This window comes from Citrus clementina, unplaced genomic scaffold, assembly GCF_000493195.1.
Source record: "Citrus clementina cultivar Clemenules unplaced genomic scaffold, Citrus_clementina_v1.0 scaffold_1, whole genome shotgun sequence".
Lineage (NCBI taxonomy): Eukaryota > Viridiplantae > Streptophyta > Magnoliopsida > Sapindales > Rutaceae > Citrus > Citrus x clementina.
In genome coordinates this window covers 7,498,930-7,513,339 of record NW_006263303.1, presented here as the reverse complement: position 1 = coordinate 7,513,339, position 14,410 = coordinate 7,498,930, and the positions used below count along the sequence as shown (strand labels likewise).

Sequence of the window (14,410 nt, the reverse complement as noted above, 5' to 3'; positions counted from 1 at the left end):
GACCCAACTAGCCCCTTATGGGCTATTAATTTTTCTTTTAAATATACCCCAAGCCCATTTTGAAAGAGTTAAATAAACAAATTTAGACATAATTTTTTTTTAACAAAAGACTTGTAGTTCAATGGTAAGAGTGTTATTTGATGATTTTAAAGTTTTGGTTCAAATCCAAATAACAACATTATTTAAAAAAAAATACTTTGTAAAAACTACTTAGAAAAATGATACTTTTACACATTTAAAATAAATAATTTATTACTATTATTATTTAGAATTTAAAAGAAACTACTCCAAATTAAATAATTTATTTGAGTTTATGAGATTTAAAATGTATTTAAGTGAACATTAAAAAAAAAAGCACCCCAAATTAAATAAAATTTTTTTAACTTAGCCCTCCAATTTAAGTGTTTAGGTCCGCCACTACACGTGGCAATGATTGTTGAAGTAAGTTGTAAGATCCAAACCTTTGTATTCAGGTCGACCTGATCCAACCATTAACCCGCCAAATCTCAACCATTCTTTGACTGAATAGATCACTTCACATGATGCCACAGAATGTTGACTTTTGAAGTTTGACCAGCCGTTGGATCTTGATCTAATAGCGTTAAGGAGCGCATGCATAAAACTTATAATGGACCGCAAAATACTGGATTATGAATGTATTTTTCTATAAAAAGAGATTCATTTTTATGTTTTGGGTATCTCTCTTCTCAATTTCTCTTAATTTCACTGTAATCTTATTTTTCAGGTATGTTTTAATATTTTGTATAATTCTTTTTATAAATAAATTTAGTTTTATTTTCAATTTTAGTTGTTTCTATTCTTTTTAATTATAAGTAATTTAATTTTAATAATTATTTTTATTTCAATTATTCTTAGCTAAATAATAATAGTTAAGGTAAGGTGAAACTCTTAGGAAATAAATATGATTTAATCAAATTCTATTTTTAATTATATAAATTATATTATTTTCTATTTAATTTTATACATATTTTATATTTTGAAAATTTGATTTATTGTAGACAAATAAGGGAGTTTGGCACAATACATTTTTAATATCTTAATATAAGGTATGGTAAAATGATATTTTGACTTATTGTAGACAAATTAAATTTTGACACAATAAATACTTAATCCATAATAAAATTAATGGGAAAATAATAATAATTTATATAATTAATCTTTTGGGCAATAAACCTAAATAAAAAATGGCAAAAAGAATTTATTAAATTTTATTTACTACTAAGAGTGGATTCATATCCCTAACTAATTTAATTTCATAGTTTCACTTAAATTAAGTTGTATATATTCAAGTTTTATTTTCATTTTTAGATAAAATAAAATAAACAAATTAAATATTTTCTCTATAGATCGACCTCGGACTCACAGAGTTATAATATAACAAGACACTCTTATACTTAGGAGTTAAAAACCACTTTTAAATAGTCTCAATACTCCTAAACTTCATGTCTTGAATATTCCATGGCAGCCATAGCATGTTGACAAGAAAGGCTGGTAATTTCTCAATAATTGCAATCACATGTTCTGAACTTTAGCTTTACCACAAACCTTCTAGGTGGATTATAGGCTCTATCCATGACTTGAAAATTTAGATCACCAGAAGCTTGTACAATCATTTTCAGTGCGATCTTATTTTTTTGTCCAACTTTGTCAAAACTTTAGGTGTCATCCATCTTTTCCAAGTGGTTGTCTCATTTCTTCTTTTTGTAAATTATTTCATAACTCTCCATCCAATTTCTTCAAGCATTGCCAAGTAAGGTCTTTCTTGGTAAGGTAATATCCAACTATTGAAGCACTCTAATGCATTGTTGTCAATACGATCTACCATGCAATTTATGTCATACGTGTGCATTGACCAATTATAACCATGTAGTTCTCTTCCCAACCATTTAAATGCAGTTTCTTTTTCAACTTTGATCTTTGCTATTGCCTCATCAAAATCATGCTTGTTACCACTCTTAGTACTTTTCTAAAATAGTTGTTTTAACTATGCACCAGCAAATGATTTGGAAAAATTAGGATAAACATGCCTAAACATATGCCCTATGATAGGTAGTAGGGCATGTGTTTGAAATTGTATTAATCAGCCCCTTCTGTCTATCACTGAAAAAAGTAACCTACCTTCTATCATCCAAATAACTATTCAAGTGCTCCATAAACCATCTCCATGTCTCTGTACTCTCAATCTCATGAACACATATTGCCAATTGGACAATCCTATTATTACCATCCATGCCAATAGTGGCTATCAACACTCCACCATATTTACTCTTCAAGTGACATCCATTTACTCCAATAAAAGGTCTACAACCATTAAGATATGCATTTTTTTATGCAGGAAAAGTAACAAAAAAACGTTTGAAACAATACCTTGTCAGGTATAGAAACAACATTACACAACATCTTGCATACTACTCCTGGATCAACTTTGTGAATGGCAATAGTATAGTCAAATAATTTCTGATATCCCTTCGAATGATCCTCAAGTATCTCCAGTCTTGTCTTTGCTCTAGCCCTATAGAATGTCATTTTTTTCAATTCTCAAACCATAAGTCTCTTGCATATAATTCTTCAAAATATCTATCTCCACATTAGGGTTAACAACAACCTGAATCTTTATTTTAGTAGCAAACCAAGTAGAAGTAAATTTCACTTTCCTGTTAGTAAGTCTGCAATCGTGCTTTTTGTTGTATTCTCACAATATAAAACCAATTCCATCATTTAGTTTTGCACCAGCCACATACCATGGGCAGTCATCCTCTTTACAAGTACCCACAAATCTTCTAGGTTCACTATATACAGTTTTAATGGCAAACCTTTTCCTCACCATCACCTCATGCAATATCTCTCTCAAATGAACATCTCTAAATATATGCCCTAATTTTAGCCTATGTTTCCCATGACCCCCCACTTTGTAATCATGTTATTGTAAATAATTAGACAATTGGACAGTGCCGAGCTCAGTATCATTATCAAAAGAATTAATCAACCTTTTTACCTCTTTATTAGCATTAGATAAATTGTCACCTAAATTGGATTCTAAGTAGCTACTTTGATCTCTTTCATGATCCTCACTACCCTCACTGTCCTCATCAACAATAGTAAGTTCAGTAGCACCATCAACTTTAACTTGAATGGATTCCACATTAACATCATCATCACTGCTAGCCCTTTTGTCTGAATAGTCAGATAGCAATAATCCTTGTCAGATTCATCAGCCCCAACCACAGTTTGTCGCCCAACAACAGCTTGTTACCAGCAGCGGAATGTCCCTTAACAGAAGCATTTTCCTCAACAAAGTCATTCAATTGAGTGATCAGTTCATCAGTCAACACAACTCATAGGTTAGTCAATAATGCATGTAGTAAGGAAGAATCCTCAAACTGAAGGTGAAGCACTAGTACAACTTCAACTGTAAAAGTATTAACACCCAAAAACTGATGAATTCTAAGCAAACAATCCAGCCCAAAATCTGAATCTAGCGCAACCTTCACCTTATTATCCAGGTTCATAACATTTAACATAATTTTTAAAGTGGAGTCTAATCCATATGGATTCGTAATGTTTACAATAACATCCTTTATTTTGACAACAGTATAGTCAAGTTCAAGCAATATTAAATTCTACTTCATATCTCGAAAGGATATCACTAACTCTAGTTGTGGCATCCTGAATGTCCAAAACAAAAAAAAGACAAATTCAACAAGATGTAGTTATATATATTGATGAGACATAAATATAAGTTTATGGAAGAAATCAAAATAAACAACCAAGTTTTCTTCCTATTGTATTCCAACAGTCATTATTCCCTACAATAGTAATGTATTATTAATATATTGTAGGTAAGAAACTTAGAGGAAAGGTATGGAAACAAACATTTTGCAGGACTTTGTTAGATTCTAAATTGTTGTTTTTGAGAGATTCTAATTTCATGTGCAATAGCCAAACCTTCACCAAGGGGCTAGGGGATATGGATACACATGGATAAAAATTTTTAAAAAGCCATAACTTGTAGTTTAGCAACTAAAAATTTTCAAAAGCCTTGAATTTTGTAAACCATAGGTAGTGATACATGAGTATGTAGGGGATAAACATGCATTCAACCATATTAGCAGCAATCTTACATGCACTTACATCTCAATAGTCCTAAGACAACATATTACTCCCCAATTTATCATTACCCCTAAAAGTTTACTAAAAATCAACCTAATCTATATTCTAGAGTTTCAAGAAACAATGATTAACAACATTCTCATGCAAATCTTAAATAACATTGTTCTATATGAAAATTAAATGAAAATAAATAAATAAAATGAAACTTACTTGATACTACCTTAAAACCTGGAAAACCTAACTTCTAAATAGCTCACGGTTATCCTCAACACCTCTGAATCTTTGATTTAACAAAAGCTTTGAAACTCAAGTGCAGTTTATTGATGAAAATGGATGGAAATTATAGAAAAAATGGCAGGAATTTGTTGCTTCTTCATGCATGGTGGTGGGTCGCCAATGTGGAATAAACAATGGCTATTTTCATTGATTGCTTTGCTCTACACTACTTTGCCTTTTTCTTTTTCTTTTTTTCTAATCAAAAGTGTAACAACTTTATTTTTTGTTGCTCAAGTGAAATGACCAATTTGTCTCATGATGTCAGTAATGTTATAACAGCCTGCAGACAAAAGTGGACATATGTGAAAAAAAAAATGTAACTTTAGGTGGAATTAAGCTAAAAAAACAAATTGTGTATATTTGCAAAAGCACAAAAAAAGGTAGTCAATGTATAATTGCCCTTATTAATAATGATGATGATGATGACGATGACGATGACGACGACGACGATAAACTAAATAGCAAAGACATCATAAATTCAACAACATATAATAAGACAAAAGACCACTATCCTAAGGCCTATAAAGATGCAATGTCTTTAAAACAAATTCACTACCTTCGCAACGATGCTTGAATTATATTAGCATCATAAATTCGCCACATTCACAATTATGCTTGAATTATATTATCATCTATCTCCTAGGATATAATGGAATTGAATACTGTTGACAGCACGATCTCATTATTCCATCAAACTTCAAACAAATGTTTGAACTTTATCACACGAAAACTTAAGGCTAGAGAGTATTTGCTTAAGAGAGGAGAAGAAAATCGCTTGGATTTTTAGTTTATTTTGCAAATGAACTTGGAAGCCCATTTATAGGTTTTAAGAGAGGGCATTAGTTGGTTGAAATCCTATGTGGGATTCTTCTTCATTTCTTTTTACATCAATTGGTGTTTTTGAGATCTAATTTCTCATTCATCCAAATACCAATTTAAGTGTCCTATGAGTCATTGCAAAGAGTACACGGAGGAGTTTCCAAATCATTTTGTATAAGTATATATTTCAAATATTCATCTTACTCAAAATTAGCCTTAAAATAGCCACTTTATGCTATTTTTCTAACAATATATACCCTTGAATCACAATTAAGCTTGAATCATTTATAGGTAGTATAGTTGCTATTACTCATGCCAGAAGTGTTGGGGTAGCAGCAACTGCCATGGTTTTAGAATGTGTTTAGTGCCAAATGCAAAATGTGTAAGTTGTGAAATTAGTACTTTGCAGATTTTTAAATATTTATTTATGCCTTTCCTTAATTTTTTTTTTGTATAAGCCTGAAACTATAAAGAATTTTGTGAAAAGATCAGTTGCTGAGTTGGGTTGATAGAAAGTCTCATATTCTTTTTTTAGGCTATGCGGATAATGAGTTAAACGACTCAAGAGAATTGGTAACTTAAACTAAAGATTTATAGGAGCCTCGCGTTTAGCAAAGATAAAGGGGCCAAATATTACTATTATTTTATTTTTATTGTCATCTATATCTAGAGATGGTTAACGGGCTGGGCAACACATGGCACGGCACATGTCCATATAGCACGAGCACGTTTCGGTAGGACACGTGACACAACCCAATACGTACGCGAACTAGGCTGAGCTTAGAATTTTAGACACATGGGCCTTAAAAGCACGACATAATTATAGATGGGTTAAAGCACAACAGGTGAAAAGGCCAGGAATAAGCACGTTTTACTTTTTAATGAAATTAAACTTAAAATTCTATAATTTTACATATAACTTGAAATTGAATCTTTTAATATATTTGATTGCGTAAGTTTTTTAAATTCATTTAATTCGTAGTTTCAAAAAAATACTCTAATTGATTTATATTTATAATTTATTAAGTAAATAATTGATATCATGATTTTAACAAATAAAATTATAAATATCATAATTTTATAAATATGTATTAATGTTACCATGAACTATGATTTATGACTCTATGTAAGTCCAAGTTAACAATTAAATTAAACCTTAAGAAAAATTAATTATTATTGTTATTTTTGTTGTTGTTTAGTATTAAAAAGGAATTCTAATACCGTAGGGTCTAACTTAGTAATTAATATTATATTCTCTTACTATTATTAGTTTATTATTATTGAATATGGACTTGAATTTTTAATTTTTGATTTTATTGAATTTGACTAAAAGCACATGGACCCAATAGGATTGAAAAAAGTACGGCATGCCCTTTTAAAAAAATTAGGAAAAAAAGTTTATTGTTATTTTTTCTTAGGCATAGTACAACACGACTCACGACACATCATGTGTACTAGATTGGACCTAAGTAAAAAAAAAAAATAGATACAACACGAGCACAAACACACATGAATCTTCCTTTGATGGGCCGGGCATCTTTATCTATATCAGACCTAAGGGTGGGCATGGGTTGGTTTGGGTTGGATTTTAAGTCAACCCAAACTAAACCATTAAAATTTGAATCCAACCCAAATATTTTTAACCCAACCCAAACCAAACTATTTGGGTTTGGTTTGAATTTTATTATCAAAATAATTTTTATTTTAATAAAATTTAATTATATCAAAATTATAATAATTATTAATTTTTATTAATTATTAAATTGATATTAAAATATAGTGGATAAAAATTATAAATTTTACAATAACTTAATCCTTAAATTAAAGAATACTAGAAAATCAAAATAAAGTTTAATCACAAAAATTATTATTTCTCAATAAATAAGAACGTACACTTTAATAATAAACTTTCACAAACATGATATTAACAATCTAATAATAAATTTTGCCACTTGTTATTTATTTAATTATGCAATATTTGTTTTTATTTATCGTTTTGGTAGTTTTGCGTTATGTTGTCTACTTATATACTTAATTTTATTTACATTATGATATTATATAGTGTGTATGCTTTATGTTCTAATTTCATTATATGGTAAGCAAAGTTTTGTACAGGGCCTAATATGGGCATTACATTCAATTATTGACAAAAAATTAGCCGTCATCTAGCATATCAGATCCAGTCTAAGCCGAGTTATTATTGATCACTAGTAGAGTCTCCTGCTCTTTCTATGATGATCCTTTCATGTGGGAGGAATTATTTTTGTAAATAAGAAAAAAAATTTGTTATTTACAACAATATTTATTTAATTTAAATTTATTTTTACATGTTATTTTCATTTTCTAACTATTGACAATTGATCACGCCGTGGTGGTGGTCGTTCACTTATTTGTGTTCATTTATTTTGTTTTCATTTATTTCATTTGAAAAATTTGAGTGTTGGGGTTTTGTCCATGACCCACGGATAAATCATACCCAACCCATAATGAAATGATTTTCTATATAAAATCCACATTTAATCTATTTTCATAATTTACCCAATCTAAATTATTTAATTTAGTTTGAATTTAGGTAAACTCATGTGTTTTGGGTTTATGCCCACCCCTAATCGGACTGCAGTTTGGTATAACCAACTAGCCAAGCCCACTAGCGGGTTCGCCTCTACTATGTGATATGTCTGCGTGTAAAAGCCGAGAATATATTTTCAATATTAGGACGTAATTATTAATTTTAAATAATTATTTTGCTTCTGTCAGTAATGGTTGGCTACTTACCATTTTCCATTGTTCAAACTTGAAAAGTCTCATCAAACATTTTAAATAAAAAGACAAAAGATTTGTGGTCTTTTGCACACCTGTGATCGCCTGATTGATGAGTCTACCACACGAGCCACTCTGTTGCTTTCTCTTTTCAATACTCATTTAAAACAAGAAAAATCAATATTTGAATTCATTACAACCGAAGAGCATGCTCTGGGACTAGGGATAGTAAAATTCGGATCCGGATCTGGGTTTATCTTTTTTGGATTTAGACCCGGATACTATTTTCTTTTTCCGGACCCAGATTTTAACCCGGATTTTTTCACCTAGGTCCGGGTTTGGGTTCAACCCGAAAAAATCTGGATTTTTAGATTCCGGGTTTTGAACTCGAATCAATGAATTAATATCAATTTCTAAAATTTTAAAAATAAAAAATTAATACATTTCCAAGCAATAACACATCTAGATTAATCAATAAAATTAATTAAAAAATAATATTAAAATTAGATATCCGGGTCCGGGTTCTGGATGTCCGGGTTAACCTAAACCCGGACCCGGACCCAGATATATCTGGGTTATTAAAATTTATTCCGGACCCGGATTTTTTTATATTCCGGTACGGGTTCAACCCGGCCCGGATTATCCGGGTTCGTCCAGATCCGGGCCGGGTCCGGGTTATTTTGCCATCTCTATCTGGGACTGCATTTCATTACGCAACTGCGGCAGTTTGCGGCATTAATTCTTTTTATTAATTAATTAATTTATTTATTATAATAATAATACATGAAAAAAATTTAATTTGATATAATATCATATAATATTATTTTTTATTTTTTATTTTTATATTCTAGTTATTAATATACATTAAAATAAATTTATTATTTATTATTCAATAATTTTATATTATATTTTATTTTAATTAAATTAAAAATATAACTAAATAATGTATTATTTAATTAAATTGAAAAAAGTATATATTGCACCAAACATGATATTCAATTATAGCTTAATACAAAGTAATGCAATATAACTAATTCAATACAATATAGACTGTCAAATACACTTACAGTTTATTTGTATTAAATAAGCATATAAAAAAAAACTGTAATAAGAAATAGAATATTTCTAAGAAGTTGCTAATTAGAAGAAGTTTTGAGGGCCAAAATGAAATAAATAGCCACCAAGCCGTGATGATTTATGTTTCATTCAAGCATACAGAATAAAATGAAGGCTTATGAGATTCCACAGATGGCCAAAAGGTCCCATTTCAATAAAACATATCGTTATAAGACAAGGGATGATGGGAACGGTGCAGTGGCAACCACGGCTGATAGAGAAGCCATGGTGGCAGTGTGTGATGTCGAAAGATAAAATTTATTTGTGTTGAAGCAGCAGCAGCTGCTTCGTTAGCATTAGCATTAGTACTAAACCAATGTTTAATTTATAAGGATGTTAATATCATCCAAATTTAATTATATACATATATCATGTCAGAAAATTATTATTTTTATTTTTATTTAAAATTAACGTTTATTACATATTTAACTCGCTAATCGATCATAAACTGAAGCCATGAGAATGTTATGATGAAATGGATCCTTTTTAGTACTTTTGGTGGGTTTTCACTCTATTAGTGCATTTAGGTAGTGTCTAGTTTCAACTAAATATAATTACTGATTATATGGTGATTTAAAAAAAAAATGCATACAGACATTACATACATGCATTTACCTCTAATTTATTTTAAAATCTTTCATAATCTAGATACACATTATTTTTTGAATTATATATAGTCAAGACTAGATTCTAGTCAGCATTGGACTGGACCCCTCCCATTTAGAACACACCCTCTTTGACTTTGTTTTTCCTATCACCTTTTTTTTTTTTTTTTGCAATTTTTTTCGCTAATTATCGACAGCAACTGAAAGGTAAATTATGCCATTTAACATATATTACACAAGAAAATTAATTATTTGCAAGTCTCATACCTTACCATAGCTGCTCCTAATGGTCGCTAGAAACAACGTTCCTTATTGATTTTCTTTCTCGCGCGTGGGCCGTACGCGGAGAATTTTCCACAGTGAGAAGCGTGGACTCAAAAGCATTTCTATAAAAGTACCACCAGCAGAACACTTTTGGTTTATGCATCCTCAATTTATTTCTAGCTCTCTCTCTCTCTCTATCTCTCACTCAAAAATGGCGTCTCCATATTATCTGGCGATCAACACTAATATCGTTTCAGGCAGTCCAATAATTGATGAAAGCTTCAACCTCGACGAGGCACTAACGATGATCACAAACACGTCGTCAACGCCACCAGATCAAGACCAACCAAAGAGTCACGACGGGCAAACGAACAGTGAATTGACGGTGTCGAGCTTGCCAACAGTTGCTGCCACCGAAGGCCGTTGCACGGTCTGCATGGAAAATTTTCTGCAGGCATTTCCCGGTAAGCAAGTTCCATGCGGCCACGTGTTCCATGCAACGTGTATCTCCACGTGGATCTCCCTTTCTAATTCTTGCCCTGTATGTCGGAGTGGCGTCATCGCATAATCTCAGGCTAGAAATAATTAAGGCTCTGTTCGTTATCTTAAAACCATACTTATGAAATAAAATATATTTATATTTGATATAAATAATTTTGATAAAAATAAATAATGTATTAATTGGGAAAATTATCCACCGTTCACTTGTTTTTTTCAACTTTTTCAAAAATATACAATTTTCTTTTTGGCTGGAATCCGCTTGAAATTATATTTCTTTTCACTTTTCCACTTTCGTTTGGAGACTGTTAAGAAAACTAATGGAATATTGTGTAAATGACTTTTTTACCCTCAAATGTAAAAGGTAAATTATCCACCAACTACCTTTTTTTTCATATTTTTTCAAAAATATATAATTCTTAATTTATTTTTTTGTGAACTCCACTTTAAGTTATATTGTTTTGTTCCTTTCCACCACTATGTCGTTGTGAAATGACAATTTTACTCTTATGATGTCAGCAAAGTTCTAACGGTATTATAACGAGAGTGGACCAATGAAAAAAATATTAACTTCTGGTAGAGCCCTGTAAAAAAAAATATTTTTAAAAAACTGTGATAATACGAGTGGACGATGGATAATTTTCCTATTAATTATAAATATTTTACTGAAAAAGTACTGTGCTCGTAACAAACCAGAGTGTAAATATCTATTGAACACTTTATAGTGTAAATATCACATGATTCATGCCCAACTTTGAATGGTTTGTCATATTTTATGAAAGTCTGATGTAGGAAATTAGTTAGTAATTAAAGCATAGAAACACCAATTTATGATCAACATAAAGTTCTGGAATATTGTGAAAATTAATTTTTGGCGGCCGTTTAAAAATTTGTCGAGCAAGAATTGAATCAATGGTCAAATCTGAGGTGGATCCGACGTTATAAGCTCTTGGGAGGACTTGTTAATGTGCCTTCGAGCTTTTGGGAGGACTCACAAATGAGTCGTTGAAGACCTTGAACTTTTCGGGAAGAGGAATGCTATACATTCTAAATTTTTTATCTCAAAAAATTATCTAAATAATGTGATATTTATAAATTAATTCAATAAATGTCGTAAAGAATTACCAACCACTCAATAAATGATATATCATTTATAATGAAATTTGGGATAAAAAATTTAAAATATTTACTATAACTCTTTTGAAAAATGAGGTTTTAAGAGACTTCCTTAGAGCTGGTAAAGTTGCTAAGGGAAAGACAGGGTATATCTATTTGATTAGTACTTTAGTAGTCAGAGGAGAAGTTGAACAATAATTTGATCTTGATAAAAATTCTTTACACCCATATATTTTACATATAATATAATAGGGTTAATGCAGCAGCAAACCCAACAAAAGAATGAGGAAGAAACCCCAACATTAGGGTTATTTTCGGCATTCACAGGTGTTACAAAAGATTATATAATTTTTCGATATTTTTATTGAGGTATGTTAAGAAACTGAGTTTTTAAGTGGAGTTTTGAGGGGTGCCAATAGCTCCACTCTCACTTCGCCTGTTGGTTTGAATATTTGATTTTGTGGACTGCATTGCATACAATTTTTGGAACAATTAAGCATCCGTTTTCTTGGGCTCAATATTGGGCTTATCTTTATACTCGTTTTGTTTGGGCTTAGCTTTTGTATAAAACGAATATTTAAAATTTGAAAAAAAAAAAAAGAGATGAACTACGGGCATCCCTCTAAAGTCCTCCTAATATTCCTTTTAAAAATTATTTTTAAAAAATCAAACTTTTTTTTCCAGATATGCCCATTTTAAATTTGTTGAATTATTTTTTTCCCCTTTTGTAATGAAAATCCACACCCATGCTATTTCTTTTCCCAATTAAGTTAGATGTCACATTTAAAAACTCCATTAACAAAATGAAAGTAAAATAAATATTGTCATAACTTTGAGAACAAATATTTGAATCTTGATATGAATTTTTTCATCTTAACAAATACTCATTTTTGTTACAAATAGATTTGAAATGATAGGGAGTTTGGGGCTGATATAGAGAAGCCATAAACCATGTGGTTTCTTGCATGTTGATTACTTATCACTGCATCTAAATTATACTCCACTAATTATAAGTAATTAGTTCTGAACTTTCTATTCGGACTTCCAAAATAATTCTAGATTTTTTTTTAACTTATTTTATATTGTAATTTATCCTTTAGTTGTGGTTGACTTGTACTTGATTCAGTAAAAGTTAGTTAGCTAATTTATTAGCATTAGTTTAGGATTGTGCCCATCTACTTTTATTTAAATATTGTAGGCTCATGTTTTATTTTTAAGCTAATATTTAAATTAACATCAGTATCAATAATTGCATACTGGAATATTCTTTGATAATTTTAAGTAGTTGGTATTAATCTTTCGAAGTGGTAATAATATCTATGAGGCGGTTCATGTTTATGTTATTATCTTTCTTATTTATTTTTTAGGGAGGGCCTAAGTTACGTTTAACGTAACTCAGTACCTGCCTTATTTTTTTTTATTTTTTGGTTATAGATTCCGTGCATGTAACATTTGAAATCAGAGGCAGGCTAATAAAGCAAGGACAAATGCCTTGCAATTTTTAACAATGGAGCATGTATTATTCTAATTACTCTTGAGAAACTTTTTAAAGTCTACTCTCAAAAAATTTGGTGTGGTGATTTGATGTCACATTAAGGATGGTGGCTTGAGCTTTTTAGTGGCATTGCACTTCTAACTATGGGTGAAATTCACCTATTGAATGATCTATGTTGAGTAGATTTTACTTCAGGAAAGTCACCCTTGAGGACAGGTTAGTTTTTAAGGCGCAAGGAATGATACGGTCTTTCAATATAATTTCAGAATTTTTATTTTTAATTTACTTTAATATATAAGTTATCGTTTAGTTATGGTTAGCGTGCACTTGACTGAGTAAAAATTAATTAGTTATTTGCGTTAGTATATCATCATGGTGTCTAATTTTAATATTATACTTTAGGTTTAAGGTTTATTATTAAGGTATTATTTAGACTAGCATCAATATCAGTAATGATAGACTAGAATATTATTTGGAAACTATGAGTTATAATTTGAAGGAATTAGTCCTTCAAAGTGCCAATAATATTTATTGAGAGGTTCGTTGTTTATAATATTTTATTTCCTTTTCGTTTCATTTTTCTTTGCAAAGAAAAAAAAAAAATTGTGCTTGCAACATTTTGATATCAAAATTAGGCAACTAATAAGGAGCACATCCTTACAATGGAGCAATGACTAGACAGAAAATGATGGAACCTATGATTCTTGAACAAAACGAATTTTCAAAGAAATTGTCGGGCATGGTGACTAAAATATCAATCTGATTGGGTGCAGATTTGAATTCATCTTCAAGTGTCCATAATGTGAAACGTGTAGAAGAAAATAGTACAACTTTGGTGGAAACTCTAGTCTCCAACAAATTAACTGGCGATGTGGCAACCCCGATGGAGGAGGAAGTTGTTCGACAACGCAACAATTTTATGAATACATTGCAAACACAAAGTATTCAACAAGTTCACGCCCTAAAGCTGAGAGTGCTTTCTAGTCATCCGAAGGTGCAAGGAGTCTTTTCAAGTGCAAAGCTAAAATTTGTAGGTACTATAATCCCAAATAATCTACTAACCAAGTGACAAAATTAAAGAAGATGGATTTTATTGAGATAAGGAGGCTTTTTTCTAGAAAGGTTCAAGGTATCATTTTATCTCGTTGAAAATTGGAAGCGGAGAACTCTGTGAATAGACTGAAAAAGGCTCACCTTTAAGGACAAGGAAATTTTTAAGGGGAAGGACTGATATGATCATGTATTTAAGTATTTCGTTTATTTTAATTTTATTTGTATTAGTTATTTTAATATTATAAAATATTATCTAGTAGTTTATATTAATTTTATT

The 14,410-nt window shown here is 30.4% G+C and overlaps 1 protein-coding gene across 1 annotated transcript; it reads left to right on the top strand.

The window, feature by feature from the left end:
• Positions 1-10,149: 10,149 nt before the first annotated feature.
• On the top strand, positions 10,150-10,559 carry LOC18055437 (E3 ubiquitin-protein ligase RING1-like). The gene has a single exon (XM_006451219.2). It carries the CDS (start codon positions 10,183-10,185, stop codon positions 10,537-10,539), a length of 357 nt encoding a protein of 118 aa, XP_006451282.1. The 5' UTR covers positions 10,150-10,182; the 3' UTR covers positions 10,540-10,559.
• Positions 10,560-14,410: the final 3,851 nt, after the last annotated feature.